Below are 18300 nucleotides of genomic sequence, written 5' to 3'. Positions count from 1 at the left end.
GTACGCTAAAGAAAAACAGATACAGGACTGCACTATGGGAGAAAATTACCTCAGGGTTGTTGTTTTTTTGTATGTTTGTTTTAATGATAGAAAACCGCAGACAGTGATTAGTCAATTCAGGCTACCTACTGATAAAATGATAAAATGTGATAACATTTGATTATGTAGCTGCTGTTAGTTTCTTCTTGAGTGTATAAAAGTCATGTACACCCAATTTGCTGAATTTCAGATGATCTAAAAAAATAAATACAATAAAACTGCAAAGTAATGTTCAATTTGTCTTGAACTAAGAAATCCAGGAGAAAAAGCCCTTTTTCTGTAATTCAAATTTTGTATTTATCAATTCAGTCAAATCTGTAAAAAAAACAACAGTACTGTTGGAACTCAAAATATCCTCACACACCTGGTAGCTACACATTCCTATACCCATAACAGTAATTCAGCAACCTAAGCAGTACAACTTAACACCACATCGTTACAGTTCAACAGACATATTACAAACAAAAATGCCTACCCATGACCTCTTAAAGCTTTCAATTTCATAGGTGACCTTAGCTAACATGTTTGTATGACACAATTTCTAACATAGATTCCTTCCACTTTTCGAAATCTGGAGGGGAAGTACTCTCCCAGAAAAAAACCTTTATAACTCATGGTTTAGTGGCTGTAGCACCTAAAAGTGTAATAATGTCTTGAGAATGTAAAAAAATTGCACTTCACCTGATCAAAAATGTTATAAAACACAGTAATGTTATAACTTGACCAATGATATGATAAAATGTCTTGACTGATATCGTCAAAGGGTTTTAATTTTGTATTTACTTTTAAATGATCATAAGTATTAGTATTAAACCCTTTTTAAAATGCATAAATTTCATAAGATCAAGTGAGGCAAAGGAGACGTTACCTAATGGTCGAGCCATTTCTGTGCATCAGCTGCTGCTTCTGTGTTAGCTTGTGCTAACCTCTGAGACATTGAACTGACCGTTCACTAGGAGCAGAACAGCTCCAGAGACGGTCCTTAAGCTTTGTACCCATGCAACTTCACCAACAAAAGTTTTCTTATCTGGTGGAGTGAGTAGGGGCCCCTTTAATGTGGCCCAAATGTCAATTTCATTACTTTGGGAAAAAAATGTTACTACAATAGCAGTAAGGACATTTTGTTACATTATTACCATTATTACTTTATTGGGGTTTACTGTATTTCCAAAAAGTTTTATATTATTGGGTGCCACACTGGTTTTAAGAGAAAATGTAAAGTTACCACATGGTGGTGCCGCTGGATTCAGATCTTCACCAACAGCTAATCTGTTGACAAGTTTTTGAGATATTCTGCTAAGTGAAATCCAGACAGAAAAACAAATCGAAACACAAAAAATCTCCTGAGCTTGTGATGAGAACTGCCGATTACTCCCCCCAAAAAAACTTTCTAAAATGTAGATTAAAATCTTGTAGATTTCGTGGACAAAAATAGATGCTCATTTTCCTTTTTCTTTTACCATCAGTACGCCATTGTTTGCACTTTCCACTGAAACAGAAGTTCGTCCACATGTTTAGTTGTGAGTTACTTGTTGTAGGCTGTATAAATGAAACTCACTCTCTGTTAAAGGGATGGAGATGATCACGCCGTTTCCAGTTCCTACCCAGAGACGATTTCCACCAATCAGAAGTGCTGTGATTCGCACAAAAGAGAAGCCCAGCTTGCCAGTACCTATGAAATACAAACAGACAGTGGAGTACTGAACAGGCTGCATGTCAGTGACAGTGCAACAGGTGACAAACAACAGAATCGTTCACATTTAGCTGTCAAGTTAAAACAAGCCAACTTAATCTCACCCAGCATCTTGCTGACATACGGCTCAATATCAACATCCTGGAGGTGCTGGTGTGTGTGTGCATGGTAGAGACGCAAGGTCGAGTCGAGCCGGATCGACACCCAGACACCATCACCGATCCATGCTAGCTGCCGCACCTGACTCTCCCTGCGAGGATGGGCGTCGAAGGACTTCTACAGAGCGGTGAAAGAATCAGGGGTGGAGTAAATTACAATGTTTTTTTATCGCCGGGCTTATTGTTCAGCAGAATGATGTGACTGTGGATTCATAACCCACCTCGATCTGCATGCTCTTGGGCTGGATGACGTGGATCTTGTTCTTGTAGCCGCACCAAACCTTGTCATGGACCACAGCCATGCAGCGGATGGAGTGATGAGGTCGACCAAGGTCCATTAGATGGTAGTTTGACAAATCCCACTGGCCATCTGTTGACGAAACCACACACATATAGTTATGATTAATTATTAACAGTTGACAACAGTACATGGATGCATTCATTCATGAAGCCTATTCCAGCTATCATTGGGCGAGAGGCGGGGTACCCCCTGGACAGGTTGCCAGACTATCACAGGGCAATTGCATTCATGTTGATATTCAAACAAAACATTCAAAATCTCAAGTACCTTCTGATCTATGGAATATGGCGAGGGTCCCATCAGCGAGGGCAACTAGCACACGACCTTTCACATGTCTGCAATTAAAGAGGAGATGGAGACTGTTGCAGAATGCATAGAAAGACCTTTGATTCAAACTTCAGAATATCCGCCTTCATTTAGAGAGTTAAACCATCACCACCACTTACACCAGACTGAGCACAGAGTCTTTGAGTTTGATGGAGTGGAGGCACTTCTTCCAGTTTCCAACTGCAGAGTGGACGTAGAGCCTTGAGGGAGAACAGAGGCAAGATGCTCCAGAGCAAAACCAAACTGCATATAGAGTTCAAAATGAGCATGTCATGATATTTATGTGTGTGTGTCTTGGATGGTAAAAAGCACTCCTGTTGGATCTTTTGATGAAAAAAAAAACAAAACTTTCTATCTAGCATGTGACTGATCATTTCTTGCAAAAGTAAAGCGGTGATAATAAAACTATAAACTTAAAAAGATAGCTTGGATTTTTTGAAGTGGGGTTGTATGAGGTACTTATCCACAGTAGATAGATGTCCACACACTCCCGGTTTGGAAAGGCAGGCAGTAGTACCACCATGAAAGTTAAGCAACATACTGCTGTGGATGTGGGCAGCAGCGAAATGTATTTCAAAAAATCAATGTAATTTTAACTGTATGCTATATTTAGAATTTTTTCACTGCTTTACCTCGCCATTACACAGCCCCTTCTGACAGGGAACTGAAGCAGTTATATCCATCTGCGCTCTCTTCAAAGCCAGACACCATTCACAAAAACATTTTTCTTACCTCTCTGAACACAGGAGCTGCTTGTCTACTGTTGCCTCAATCAGTTTGTTTGTTTGTGTATTTGTGTGACTTTGGTGAATCTGAACTTACCATTAAAACACCAAAGTCACACAATAATACAAACAAACTAACTGATCAAGGCAGTGATAGACTAGCAACTCTAATATTCTGCAAGGTAAAATTATGGTTTTTGTCAATGAAGTCTGGCATATATAAAAGCTTCAGCTACCTGTCAGAAGGGGCTGCCTGACAGCAAGGTAAGGCAGTGAAAATATTCTAAATATACCATACATTTAAACTGAAATTAATTCTTTTAGGTGGCTAAAACACATTTCGCTGCTACCCACATCCACAGCAGTACATTGCTTAAATTCCATGTCAGACTCCAGCCTACTTCTCCAAACTGGGGGCATGCTGGGCGACATCAACTGTATCGAATACACTGACTATGGTTAAGTACCTTATACAACCTCACTTCAAAAAATCCAACCTATCTTTTCAAAAGTACAGAAATTGTTATAATGTGTGTTTTTAAATACTGGATGGCTTCAGCAGAAGTTGCGAGTAGTTGTGCTGAGCAACTTACCAGCCGTTCTGGGCCCCGAGCCACATAGTGGGAGCCACGCTGGTGTAGTTCTTGCTCTCTTCACCTCCATCCTCTGACTCTGGAGGCTGAGAAGTTTCCTCTTTGGATTGACCTGTGCTCCTGTGTGATCAGACAACATACACACTTATCTTTTCCAGCATATTTCACCATAGTTGTGTAGATCTTTTTGTAATGTACTTAAGGTTATTTATTCATGAAATTTTTGATGGTCTTTAAATGGACAAACTTTGGCCTCCTACCTGTCAGAGGCGTCTGCTGGACGAGGCTGAGGGTCGGTGAAGACGTGCTCAGTAAACGGTCCTGGAGGTCCAGATCTCAGCCCTGCCTGGCTGGCTGTTGACTCAGTAACCTCAGTGGCCTCTGTGGCCTCCTCGGCTGACTGGGCAGGGTGAATCTTCCCATTCATGGGTGGAGCTGTGGGGGCTGAAGCACAACACCATTAAAATAAATAAACAGACAATCTTGAAAGCTGGACACCTTTCTATGATGATAAAAAAAAAAAGATGCAGGAGAATTAAGGGTGAACCCACCTTGTCCTTTGTCCATTATGGGCGTGTCAGTGCGTGAGGAGCAGTTGCTACGGGCAACGCTGCAGTTGGTGGCACAACCGACAAGAGTGATACCAGCCAGCATGCCCTCCACGCTGCCAGTGTCCTCGCCCCCGCCCCCTGCTCCACCATCACCAGGATCTAACACGATCTCTCCAGCTGGATAGTCGCTCTCACTGGCAGCTGCATACAAACACATTAACACAAGTCTTTATATTTTTGCACATGACAACAAAATCTTTGCAGTTGCAATTAGGTGCTGCTAAAAACCCTTTCTGAATTAATAACAAAAATCAGATTATTTCATACAGATGAAACAGTTAATTTACAGTCTGATAATAATGTCTACTTTCATTTTTACTTTGTATAATTCAGAAATAATAGGACAAAAATTGAGTGAAAACACAAAAGTGCAAATCGGTCAGACCCTTAAAATTGTGACTAGGAGAGTCAAACAACAACATTCCGTCTCACCTGGCACACTGGAGATGCAGAGTACGTGGGCATTGCAGACATTGAACTGGTCAACCAGTGAGCCCGGCTGGTTGGCGTCGATGATGACCACCTTGCTGGCAGAGTGGGTGCTGGTGAGGATCCACACTCGACTGCTCATGGTGTCCGTTTCTTGGAGCTCCTTCGACTGGGCGAATGGAGGAGGAAGAGAGAGGAGACAATAATGTGAGGGCAGACATGGTTCATGCATGTGTCTTCCATATTTCTGAGTAGTTTAAAGCAACATGCTCCACTGAAAATCTTTTTTTAACTTATCCCTAACATGTGAATATGTTTCTTCCACATCTATGACTGATTTCTAATTGACTGTGCAGTGTTTATTATAACTAATGAATGTCCTTAAATGGGTTTCTACCTTCCTCTTCTCTGGGGAGTTGTGGCTGCTCTTCTTCCCAGCTCCATTCTCCTCAGCGTGCAGGGGGTCGCTGCTGCCTGGCGGTGCTTTGGTTGGTACCGACTCCAGGCTGCTAGCCTTCCATCCTGTCAGGTCCACCCCAGCTGCACACCACAACTACATGCACACACACAGTTGAAAAATATGTAATTGGTGTAATTGAGTGCTTGTGAGTGACTTAATGACAGCCACAGTGCCTTTATTTTAAGTTCAGAAACAGAGACTGTGTATTGTTCTGAAGTAATTTCCCTACAGGTGGGACGATGAAGCCTCATCAAGACTGCATGTCACAAATCAGTCTTGCAGTTACAGCTGAGATACAAGGTAAACGCAGAGAAACTTTCTCCCTTCAACAAGTGAACATGAAAAAAGCCTTCTAATGTCAAACATCATTTGCACAGTGGAGGTCAAAAACTCAAGTGAACTATTAAGTAAAACACATTTCAAGATCTACGTAGATCTACGGTGGTTCATATGCAGGAAACCTGTCATCCCTGAAAGCCTCACCTTCCTGTTGGGGTCCTTCTCTACCAGAGGACGACAGTACACTGGGACGGGCACGTTCTTCATGCGGTTGTCCTCCTTCTCGTTAGTGGTCTAAAAGCAGGAGGTGATAAAAAGTCACGGGACATACAAAGCGGTGAATTATTGTCTGGTTCCAACAAAACATCCCCAATGTTACAGTTAATGGTACAGTAAAGTTTTTTAGTTTATAAAAGTGTCACACTACTTACTCAAAGACTAACAGCTCTGTAGGGAGTGCTGTCAGAGAATAAACAGGTATCTCTGCCTCTTTTGTAATGGATTGATCTCTGCTGATTACTACACTACACTTCTTTAAAAAGAATCCACTTTGATTACTATGCCCAATTATTCTGCCAATAAATTCTTGGTTATCTCCAGTGCAGTGTAGGTGCACTGGAGATAACCTGATAGGATGTCATGTTGTCTGCAGAAAGATAAGAAAAATTCACCACCAAATACACCTATGGTACCATCTGGTAGTAGTCAGTGGGCTGAGAGCAATGCACAGACTGCTACAGTTTTCACTGCAATTATCTAATTCTACCACAACAGAAAGTTACGCCATTATTAGTAACTTAAAAATATTTCATAGTGGATTATTTCTCTAAGGACAGACACTAGGAGCAAAGCAGGAGTAAGTAAGTAAGTAATGACGACATCAATGTGTTAAGTAGGGCAGGTTGAGACAGACAGAGGTTGAAGGTTAAAAGGTTGAAACAACACCGGCAACGAGAGAGAATATTAGATGGAATAAACTCCACCAAAGACGGGTGTTTATCGGAGAGATGCAGCTGTAAGTTGTGTGTTTGTGTACTGTATGTGTGTGTGTCATATCATGCCACAAAATGAAAAAACGTCCCTTAGTTTTCATGCATTTCCAAAGTTGCACTTTATGGAAAAATTTTACTTAAAACATACAGTGTTGGTTCTTTATTTTAAAAAATGCTCTCAGTTTCTAAACTTGAGGAAATTCTTGTTCAATTGTCTGGGTATGTATTCAGGAAGGTTAAGGGGAGGGGAAGCCGTTAAGGCGCATGCTGGCACTCTGTCGGTCTCACTTGCCTGTTGTCTCTTCAGTGGGCTGTCCTGAGCGCTGTCCGTCTGACCACCAGTCTGTGGGAGACCAGAGTTAGAGCCACCTGCCTACCAACACACTCTGCCCATTGGCCTTCCGGCTGCACAGGGTCTGTCGGCCAATTTAAAGCACACTTCCATGCTATGAAATCATATTTATGCTTGAAACTAAAGTGGAGAGCATTTTGCTATTCTTAAAGTTGGTGGTTTATTTATAGGATAAGGCACTGTGTTCCTAATGTCGATAAATCCCACAAAAAGACTTAAGCCAACAATGAGTTGATCCTACCCGTTTTGTGGGCGCAAACAAGAGTTCAAGCTTGGGAAATTACGTTCCAAAACAGTTTGGCTGTAAGTCACACTTTGTAAACCTGTCAAAAATGTCAGCATGAGAAAAGCAAGTTGATAGATATGATATGTAAAAAAAAAAAAAAAAAATTCTTTGCTTTCTTGTGTGAAAGTAGGGCCAAAATTTGTACTTCTAACTTGAATGTTGGTTTGCATGTTCAGTGTCACACAAGCAGCAACCACTTGACCTCTGGGCTTTAAAAAACAGCCAACGTGGAAGTGCCAAAAACAGCAGTTCCTCCAGTGGCCCCTTGTGGCTGACTCATAAAGCAAGCCAATCCCAATAGACTCCCCATGTTAAAATTGCTCAATGTTATAGCAGAAATAAACGTTACCAGCCTAATACAAAAGCTATGAATAAAGGCCATGGCCGCTTTGAGCTACATGCTGTCTGCATCGGCACCTTGGACTTTCAGTCAGATCCAATATTCACTCCTCCACAGCTCCACCCTCTCATCCAAATATGGTCACCTCTCACTACAAAAATCCAAGATGGTGACAGCCAGAATGCCAAACTTGAGGTTTCAAAACAGGAGTTCACCAGGCCCACAAGAAGTGCACCAAATTTTGAAGCCAGCTTGACAAAGTGGCAAAACCCTGTAATCACAACTTCTGGGTCCTTCCTGTGATACCATGGGGCCCAAAAAGACTTTTTCCTCTAGTTGTTTCATTATTGATCCATTCAGTCACCATATCTGGGACATTTTATACCTGGGAACCTGAAGTTTTGTTTTTTTTTTTACTTCATGCACCACTGAGCAACCTTCATAGGAATGAACGAGGACTACAACACTGTATCCAGTTCTCTTTATAAATCCATGGAGCAGGCAAACCAGTGGTGATGTCACGGTGGATATGTCCATTATTTTTATACAGTTGAAGGTGTTGCATGTAGTGTGGGACACTTGAGTGCTGAGATTCACACACAGTTGCTTTTTACTTAAATCTGTAGTCAAATGTTTTTTAATTTCCCACGCAGAGTTTATCAAAAGTTTACAAAGAGCTAAATACTGCAAAATTATTTCTGCATATCATTTCACAAGCCTGAAATCTTATTGACCATCATTTGAGCCCATAGAGCTGTTACCCCTAGAGACAAGAATTCTCATACAAGTTATTTACGTGTTTATGTTACATGGAGGCCCAGGGAGCACAGAGTCTCTAACCATGTAGGATCGGGCACTGTGTGTGTGTATGTACCTGTTTGAAGCGAGATGGCACACTCCAGCCACAGGCCTGCATGATGCCATCATCGCGGCGCATGTGCTCGCGGACCTGCCGGTACTGTTCACGCCGCTGCTCTCGGCGGGCCAACAGTGCCGAGTCACTGAGGAGAGACGCAACACCGTTACTGGCCAGTCTGGAAGCAGCGGGTGGGAGGGAGGGAAGAGAAGAAGAGAAAAAAGCGAAGCATTAGCAGCCTGGCCAGGCAGCAGCAAAAGAGAGAGAGAGGAGAGGTGGAGAGGAGAGGAAAGGAAGAAAATAAAGCACAGGCAGTTGTTAACAGCGTGAGTTAAACTTAGCTTCATTCTAGCTCAAGCCAAGCAATGTGTTTTATCACTGAAAATCGTGACAAGATTTTAAATATGTTTAGTATTTGTGTTTATGTGTGTCTGTATGTGAGTGATGTATCTGAAGTGTATTATGTATCTGTGGCCTGATGTATTTATGTGTGTCTGTGTTTGTGTGAGAGGTCAAAAGCAAGAACAACTTGAGAATCAGACAATGTGAGAACAAACTCCAATACAAATTCTGCCATCCAATACTTTACATTCAAAACCAGAGAGTATAAGAAATGTTCGATTGTTTTGAAAGTCAAGTTCATTATCACCTAAAACACAACAATGTGCAACTTGACACATTTTGCCATTAAAAAGGACCTTATCTTTACAAATAATCTCTTTAAAAACAGTTGTACAACAGCCATAAAAGGCTTTAGAGAAGTACTTCACCCCCCAAATGACCATTTTTATATCACTCACTTGCTGTTAAACTGAATTTGGGAACAAACTTTGAACAAAAATACTTTTCTTGCATGCACTGACAGTGAATGAAGAATCCAAAAAAGGCTAACATTATTGATGAACTGAAATCATAGGGAGCTGTGATTAACAACAACAAAACTATTTTAAAACATCTATTTACAAACTCACACAATTCGTGCAGTATAACCCAAGTCTCATTTATCATTTGTCATATGCTCAGCACTTCCCAAAGAGACAGCCCTTTCCGACAAGAAATTTTTTGGGCCAAATGTATTGAACTGTGGGACCCCGAACTACTGCCTCGGGACCCCATGGCTGGACCAGTTGAGAACCACTGCTTTAAAACACTAAAGTCACACAATAACACAAACTAAATGATTGAGGCAGCATTAGACTAGCAGCTCTTGTTTGTTTAATGAGGTAAAATTACTGATTTTGTCAATGGAGTCTGGCTTTGAAAAGAGCATAGATATGTTTCACTTCCAGTTCAGTTTTAAACAATAAGGTTTAAGCAAAAATGCATGTGTTTGGGAAATACTGAGCATACGACTGGATAAATGAGACTTGGATTATACTGCATGAGTTGTGTGAGAGTTTGTAAACATTTATTAATCAAGAACAAAGTTGTCTTAAGAATTCAACGAAACACAGGGTGAGTACTTGATATAAAAATTATCATTTGGGAGATGAAATATTCCTTTCCCCCCAAAGTCAGATAAGACAATATTCAGACAATCTCCTTAATCACGAATGAAGAGATTTGTCTGAATAGGATGTGAGAGCATTAACAACCAATCCCAGATGAGCGCAGTGTGTAAACACACATCGCATCTCTCTGCTGAATACTGGAGAACCTGCTGGAAGCTTTCTACTCCCCAAGCAGCCACAAAGCGAGCAAGCAACCAGGCGTTCAGACCAAAGCAGAGTGAGAAGCAGGTAAGAACAGAGGTTTAGTGTGAAGTGGAGGTAGGTTCAGCGACAGCATGTAGCTGGTTGCTACTCACTCTTCAGGGAAGAACTCCAGCGTGCGGTTGGAGGTGGAGATCTGACACATGGTGTGGCTGCGTCGCTGAGAGAAACCAGCCGGCGAGGGTGACTTGTAGTGGATGTTGACGCTGTAGTACGGCCGCTTGACAGGGGGAGGACTGGATGATGAGCTGAAGAGACGTGCAAAGCTGGTGGATGGAGGGAAAAGAGAAGGAGAGGTTTTACTTTTGATGGTTTATCATTTGTACAGGGTATTTTTAATTGTTAATGTGGTAATAGACACATTTGAACTTATCATGATGAAGTAAATGTTGAAGTGATTCGCTGTATTGTCTATAGAGTAACGACACTATCGGCATCAAGGTTGGTTCCCTATAAGCCTCGCTTTCATTATGCTATTTTGTCTGCACCTGGGTACAATCTCTTGAGAAAATGAAGGCTCGAATTACAGCACAAAGAAGTGTGTCAACCATTGTGCAACCAAAAGTGGAAGAGGACAGCACTTTTTTCCCTTGTAGCTATCAGTAGCTTTCCCCAGTGGCCAAAAGACTATCAGTGTAGTATCTTTACAGTTACTATCCTCAGAGGCAGACGGTGGAACAGCCAAAGTAACTGAAGACTGTGATAGATGCAAGGCTCTGAGGAAAACGTAAAGTGATCTGGTTGTCTTTGTGACCGCGGCACCGACAATAATCAAAAACACCACTTGGAAATGCTGGGAGGGAAAAAAGTTGAAAAGTTGTCTTTCCACTTCAATAAGTTTAATAAAAGCAGAATCTCACAACTGCCAGATGGTGGACTTCTTTTTCTCTTGGATTTGAGGACTCTCCCGAGATGCCCTGAAAGGAAAGAGAGGTGTGTGTCAAAGGAAAAGAAATAACAGAAAAAAAGAAACAGAAAGAAAATGAGGACACTGAAATGACACTTTAATAAACATTTTTACATTAAACATGCACCTTAACGCAACATTTAATGACTGCAATAATACGTATTCTGTAAGATCAGTAGCAAAAAAACACAAAAATCCACTCAAAATAGCTCATTTTCTTGAGTAAATTAGTTGAGTTTGCAGTCTGATTTTGACCGTAGTTTAAACCTGGCATTCCTTAAAGTGGTCATGCAAGTTCTTCATTTATAGTTTAAAGCTTCATTTCATCTACCTGATCATTTCTGTCCACCGTACGGCCTCCTGCAGCTCCATCAGTCTCTCCTTGTACTGATTCCTCTCCATCAGCACGCGGGCCATCTCTACCCGGGTGAACCGCCGCCGCTGCGTCATCGTCATGTCGCCGTCCTGCATGGGTGATGAAAACTGGGTACACAAGAACATAGTGCCATTTATTAGTTTAACAAAGTGTGAAAACGAAGATTTACAGGCAGAGATACGTAGCATACTGACAGTAATTATGTTTTAACGTGTTGAAGTCTTTTTCCACATCAACCAAAAGCAAAGATTAGAGCTGCTCAAGTATTCACCGGAAACTCAGCTAATACGTTGTTTTACAATTTCTACACTGTGAGGTTCCAATTATTCTAGTGATCAAGAAAAATAACTGATAGCTCCACGCACACTGATTCAATGTGTAGGGCAAGTGATGTGTAGGGGGACACAGACAGTTTTACTCACATCATCACCTCCTTCATCCTTGGAGTCCCGAGATGCACCAAGAGCCTCTGCTCTTAACCTGCAGCACAAAAAGTAAAAATGGGGTCAAGCAAAATGTATTTCTACTTGTGGCTTGTGAATTTCTTTGACATGCAGGGAGCGAGTTGATGTCACAAGTCCACTGAGGCCTTGTCTACACATATACAGATATTTTCCCCCACTGTTTTAAATAAACAATTCTGTCTACGTAACATTCATTTAGAAAAATATCTCCATACACACTCAAACGCAAACAGACTCCAAACGCTCACCGGTAGAGTGTACAGGCTAACATTGCCTTTTTCAAAGCAACTACTGGAGATTTAATCACCATTGATTCCTTATTGATATAAGGATGAAAGAGCTCAAACATACAACTGATGCTCTGGGCATGTGAAAGTTTTCTTCAGCACAGTAGAAAGTGTTTCAAAAATATCTTAATTTTAGTGACCTAAAACTCTGTCTGGGTGAGGATGAGAGGCCAAAACATCGAGGAAAATATCATGTTTTAAAAATGTCTGTATATATGTAGACAGGGCCTGAGTCACTGAAGGATCTTTTAGTGGGAAAAATTTGGGATTTCAGTCTTTGTTCGCTAGGCCATTGGATCTGCTGTGAGCACAAATATTTTCTGTGGAACTCACCGGTAAAAAAAACATGGCAAAACCACAATTATACATATATATGTCAAGACACAAACTTAACATCCTGTGTTTTGCTAAGTATTTGATATCAGTGGGAAGACTCAGACACTATTTGATCCGCTCTACTCTCCATCCACCTCAAATTTACTACAATCCGTTTCCGCTCTCTCGGTTCTCACCCCCGAGTGTATCTAATAAACCTTAAGATTTATTGGGTGTTGTAAAAAATGCTGTTCAGCCTCTGGAAATGTGTCCAGGTGAGTTTTACAATTTCCCACTTAGCACTTTATGGCTGGAGATATTTGTCCCACATCAGCTTTAATTTGCAGGTAAAAAGCGTCCTCTTGCAATGTGGGCAACTTTCCTCCATAAACACAAATAAGCTGCCACACTTAAATATGTTTATACTGTGAAATCTTTTGCTCCGATGTCAAACACAGGCTAGTTTTAAAGATATTTTTTGGGGGGCATTTTGGCCTTTAATTGATAGGACAGACAAGCGTGAAAGGGGGAGAGAGAGAGGGATTGACATGCAGCAAAGGGCCACAGGCTGGAGTCGAACCCGGGCCGCTGCGGCAACAGCCTTGTACATGGGGCGCCTGCTCTACCACTAAGCCACCAACGCCCCAAACATAGACTAGTTTTAAAGAGTTTAAAGACACACATTTAAACTGAAGGTAAACATCGCTGGATTAAACAAACTCCTGCAAATGAGCTGAGCTGGTGAACAGCAAAGTAACTGTATCCAGAGACAGTAGAGGGAGTCAGGGATACTCCTTCACAAAATGTTCTTCTTCAAATAAAGTCTCATAGTTAGGGAGTGCACTCAGGAGGACACAGAGTTCCTCCTGCCACTGACTCAGCTAAGATTACTGAATGATCAATAATAAAGACATTACAGAAGTTTGAAGTGAGATCTGTGATCATACATTTTGTCCTCTGGTTCTCATACTCTGACGCGTCACCAGTGACAGTTTTTCAAGACTATCGTGTTGCTTCCTCTTCCTCTGCGTCTGTTGCCAGGATGTATTCATTTTGTTACATACTGTCACTGAGGTTTGGATTACAAGTCAACAGTTAAAGCCATTATGTTGAGGGATGAATAAGGAGTGAGTTCCTGTCCTTATTGTCTTTTCACTGCTGTTCTGTTTATATAAAAGGGTGACTTTTTCAACCTGGACCCTTTTTTTCCTATGTGTTTGTGTCTAAGTGATTAATGGATACAACAATTTTTGAAACTGGGCCAGTACTGAGCAAGAGTGCTGCAGTTGGCAGCCATGAAATAGGCATGTGTGCACCCTCAATTTATGTTCACGAAAAGTCCTTTTTTCTGCAGCCGACAGGCAAAGATTATTGTTCTTAGTGTCTGACAACATTATGGAAAGGATCCCTACAGAGATAGACCTTTTTGTTAAAGAACAACATCCTTTCTGTTTAACCAGAAACAGCCCAGAAATCGCCATCGCCAAAACCACCCGACTCCATTTGAATAAGCAGTAATTTTAGCGTGTATAGAGCCAGCATATTTTCACATCTAACTGGGTGAATTAAGGGTTTATTTCATCCAAACCAGAGTTGGTGATTGTTGGAACAGTGGAAAGACGGATCAAGATAGCGTTTGTGAGTTTTATTTTGTTTCTATTGTCTTTGAATGAAGTGTGTTTTACAATTACTGTTTATTTAAATGGGGTCTGGTGGGTTTGGCAGTGACAATTTTGCGACTGCTTCTGGTTAATCAAAAAGAAGTAGAGATCCTCCCCATAATTTTGTCAGACACTAATAATAATTTGAGCCCGTAAGTGCCTAAAAAGTCCTTCTATTGGACATACATTGACGGTACAGAATTGCCCTGAGTGGGTTCACTGCAGTCTGTTTCTCTAGGATACTTCAACATGTGGACTGGAGGAGCCAGGGATAAAACCACTGAGCAGACGACCTGCTCCATCTCTGAGCCCCAGCCGCCCCAGTGCAGTGCTGTTACCCACTGCTGGACTAATTAAAAAACTTCCTGTTGGTCACTTAGACAGAAAAACATGTGAATAGGGACCAGGTTAAAAAATAACGCTGTTGTTGCATTTGACCTGTTTATTGTTGTCTGTAGCATCTCCAAATATATATTTCTCATTACATTACGGATATGAAGGAGTGTATTGTTTTCTTCCTGAACTCATCATGTTATTTAAAACAAACTAACACCCATCTTCCTATTTTCACCTCTTGAGTTCTTCCTCCAGCTCCTTGACTCGGGCATCCACCTTGTTCTTGGACTGCCTCACAGTCTCCAGCTCCTCCCTCAGTACCTCCTGCTCCCCCGACAGCTCGTCCACTTTGGCAATAAGGTCATTTTTCACTATGTTGAGAGCATTTCTGTTGAGCAAAGAGCAGAAAGATAAGTAAGATACCAACAAACAACATGTATGGTGGAAAAAAGGTGGCCACTAACGTAAGCAAAAATCAGAGCATAAACAAATCTTTCAGTTGTTGTGAAACACATCTGATGGATGTAAAGGTGCATCTCAAGGATGAAGATTAACACTAACACAGACACAAACATTTATCCTCTTTGTTTCTCTTACTTGGTCTCTAGGAGCTGTTTGTTCTCTGTCAGCAGGTTCTCCACCTCCTTACCCATCCCTGAAACAGTCACATTCACGTCTCCATTACTCATCACACACAGTAGACAACATCCATAAATCAATAAATCCATTGATTGATTAGCAAAATGCATTTGCAAGACTTTCTGTGGCAATGTGGCCTTTCAGACCAGCTAGGGTAAGTTTCAGTTGTGGAGCAAATGATGAAAAACCTCCACAAAAGTCAAAGATTTATTAATAAATGAAATAAAAAATGAATGGACAGATCATTGATTTAAGCACTCGTTAACAAGGAAGCTAGATCGGGTTGAAAATGAAGGTTTGATGTTACATACTGGGAGAACAGTGAGTAAATACTTTTCCTCGTGAGACAGACAGAGACACCTTGGAGGAGCCTGAAGCAGCTTTAACTAACATTTTAACTTTTACTAGCTGCCATCTTGTGAGAACATTTTGGCTCAGTACAACAATTCTTCCCTTCAAAAATGGACATTCGATTGCTCCAGCTCCATGAGTGGACATATATTCAGGGTTCCCTTCTAACCACGATGGTGCTATAGGTATACTATGCAGGAATTGTTGGCTTCTGTTTGCCAATGGAAGTGAAGCCAACCCCAGATTCACCTCTGTTCACTATATTTGTGTTTTTTTTCTGCACTGTGTCCATAATTTTTGTAGCTTCCTCTTGGATGCATGCTGCTGGCACCTGGTCTCTACCTTTTTATCTCACCTGCACACTATGCCCAGAAATGTGCCAAGCATAGCAAAATACAGGCAGAGTACAGAGTCTCTGCAGATAAATACACTGCCACTAACTTCTAGTGGGCCACAAGTGATAATTGACAGGGATTACTTTTGTACGAGACTGCATAGTATATCTTAAACATCATGCTCAACCTATTAACTTTGTTATTATATATTAATTTTCTTTATTACTATCAGGCAACTGAAAACTGTACGTGCAAGCAGCAAGCACTGTGCAACAGAAGCCAAGCACACAAACTTTAAGCAAAAATTTCAACACAAAAATAGACAAACAAAACCAAAAAGCCAAAAGGTCCTGATACTTTAAGTGTCAATTACAAAAGACTGTTAATGGTTACTCCACAGAGTAAAATGGTCCTTGTTGGACACTGGACTAGAAAACTCTGATCACGTATCACTACATAAACTTTACAGAGGCAGAAAATAAGTGCACATCTTCCTGGGTTCAACATGTGTCAACTTTAGGCAGCTCAGACAGAGTTTTAACTGAAACACTTGACTTGACCTAAAATTAATCTCTTAATTTGGAAACTTTGAAGGTGGTGACTTGGACAGCCTAAAGATTTATTTTTTTGATGAACAGATGTAGTTATGACTCATCAATTTGTGCTTCCGCTCCCTCTGTGTTCACTGCAGCTAGTGGACACAACATCTTAATACGACCCATTTATACTCTAAGAAATGCTATTTCGCTATATTTTCCTTTATTTGGGGTTTTGCCTCTTTACCATTAGATTATTCTTCAGTAGTGTTTTCTTTCCAAACATATAGATTAGATAAGTGGTTCCCTACTGGTGGGTCACAGTCTAAAAGTGGGTCGCTGGGCAACTTTGAATGGACTGAAAATGACTTGTCAAGTTTGAAGTGCTGTTATTTTTCTGTAGAGTGAGTAACTATCAATCAATCAATCAATCAATCATTTTTATTTATAAAGCCCAATATCACAAATCACAATTTGCCTCACAGGGCTTTACAGCATACAACATCCCTCTGTCCTTTGGACCCTCACAGCGGATAGGACGGACAGCTACTTGACAGGGACAGCACACTAGCTCGACGACATGGCTAAACACAATTATGACGCTGGATGTATTAAACAGTGCAGACCTTGAACTAATAACTACGGAGAAATCTGACCAGCTGGGAACCACTAGATTAGATTATTGCAGTGCTCTTTTTACCAGCCTTCCGAAACAGTCAACTGAATTTTTTTTAACTTATTCACAATTGTGCTGCTTGACTTTCAACCAACACAAGGAAGAGAGAACATATTACCCCAGTTTTATCTACACTCCATTAGCTCCCAGTATCTTTAAGAACAGATTTTGAGGTTCTTTTACTTGGTTTTAAGGCTCTTGTTGGCTCCTGACTGGCCTACATTGCAGAATCATTGTGGTTCTATAATCTTTCACAAGCTCTCAGATCTTCCGCTGCTGGGTTTTTGTCAACTATGCTAAAAAATTATAAAATACCCTTCCAAAAGCTTCAAGAGATGGAGCCTCAAAAAACCTTTTTAAATGACAGCTGAAAAAAACAATTTATTTAGTTTGGCCTTTAATTAATGTCATTTTTTTTGCTTATATTTCTTTTATTAATTCTCTCTTTTTTACTATTCTTACTGGTCTCTGTTCTTATTAATTTCACCGATATACATATATATATACGTGTGTGTGTGTGTGTGTGTGTATATATATATATATATATATATATATATATATATATATCTCATACAGTCTTTTATTTGTCTAATTTTGTTGTCCTTTTTGCTTTGATTTTATTGTGTTGCATCTTTACAGTTAAGCACTCTAAGCTACATCTCTTGTAGGAATAAATAAAGTTTATTATTACCATTTTATTCTAATTTTCTACAAACGAGCAACTCCTTGTTGATTAATATATATATATATATATATATATATATATATATATATAAATTAAGTGTGCAAAGGTGGCACATAATGTAAATATAAAGCCACACAAAAAAACGAACACAAAGAAAGAACCAGCAGGATGTGAAAGCTGGAGGCCAGGGAATGACATAACAAGCAAATGTGACCATGAACGTAGGCAAGGTGTGCCTTACCGAAGAAATCATCACGGACTGGAGGCAAAAGAAGAAGAAGGGAGGGAGGGGAGAAAGGTCGGACAGAGGAAGAGGAGAGGCCACAGATCAGAGTGGAAAAAGAGGAGGACAGGAATGGAAGAGAGAAAAGAGAGGATGCTGATAAGCATTTAGTAATTTGGACTTAAAGAAGAACAGCAGGGCTGAAGAACACAAAAGCTGGCCCTGACACTGAAATAAGATGAGTTATTCAAATATCAGCAGATTTATTTTAAAGTCCCAGTGAAACAGCGTTTTCAGGGGCGTATTGCTTCTGTGAAATGATGTATATAAGCCTGAGAGAGATGTGCCTTTTAACA

The 18300-nt window shown here is 40.6% G+C and overlaps 1 protein-coding gene across 1 annotated transcript in view; it reads right to left on the bottom strand.

The window, feature by feature from the left end:
* Positions 1-18300, bottom strand: part of mapk8ip3 (mitogen-activated protein kinase 8 interacting protein 3) — a 39594-nt gene that overhangs the window by 4162 nt on the left and 17132 nt on the right. The window contains exons 10-29 of the mRNA XM_049561633.1: positions 17963-17980; positions 15097-15154; positions 14735-14887; positions 11859-11916; positions 11392-11543; positions 11014-11070; positions 10249-10419; positions 8460-8586; positions 6900-6950; positions 5820-5909; positions 5274-5429; positions 4880-5045; positions 4388-4588; positions 4097-4280; positions 3837-3956; positions 2638-2718; positions 2459-2526; positions 2112-2260; positions 1837-2008; positions 1598-1711 (exon numbers count right to left, since the gene is read on the bottom strand). Coding sequence (XP_049417590.1) covers positions 1598-1711; positions 1837-2008; positions 2112-2260; positions 2459-2526; positions 2638-2718; positions 3837-3956; positions 4097-4280; positions 4388-4588; positions 4880-5045; positions 5274-5429; positions 5820-5909; positions 6900-6950; positions 8460-8586; positions 10249-10419; positions 11014-11070; positions 11392-11543; positions 11859-11916; positions 14735-14887; positions 15097-15154; positions 17963-17980 — 2346 coding nt within the window. The remainder of the gene's footprint in view (positions 1-1597; positions 1712-1836; positions 2009-2111; positions 2261-2458; positions 2527-2637; positions 2719-3836; positions 3957-4096; positions 4281-4387; positions 4589-4879; positions 5046-5273; positions 5430-5819; positions 5910-6899; positions 6951-8459; positions 8587-10248; positions 10420-11013; positions 11071-11391; positions 11544-11858; positions 11917-14734; positions 14888-15096; positions 15155-17962; positions 17981-18300) is intronic.

Source organism: Epinephelus fuscoguttatus, linkage group LG19 (genome assembly GCF_011397635.1).
Source record: "Epinephelus fuscoguttatus linkage group LG19, E.fuscoguttatus.final_Chr_v1".
In the NCBI taxonomy this organism is placed as follows: Eukaryota; Metazoa; Chordata; class Actinopteri; order Perciformes; family Serranidae; genus Epinephelus; species Epinephelus fuscoguttatus.
Note: the sequence above shows the minus strand (reverse complement) of the source record. Positions and strands in the feature narration are given on the sequence as shown.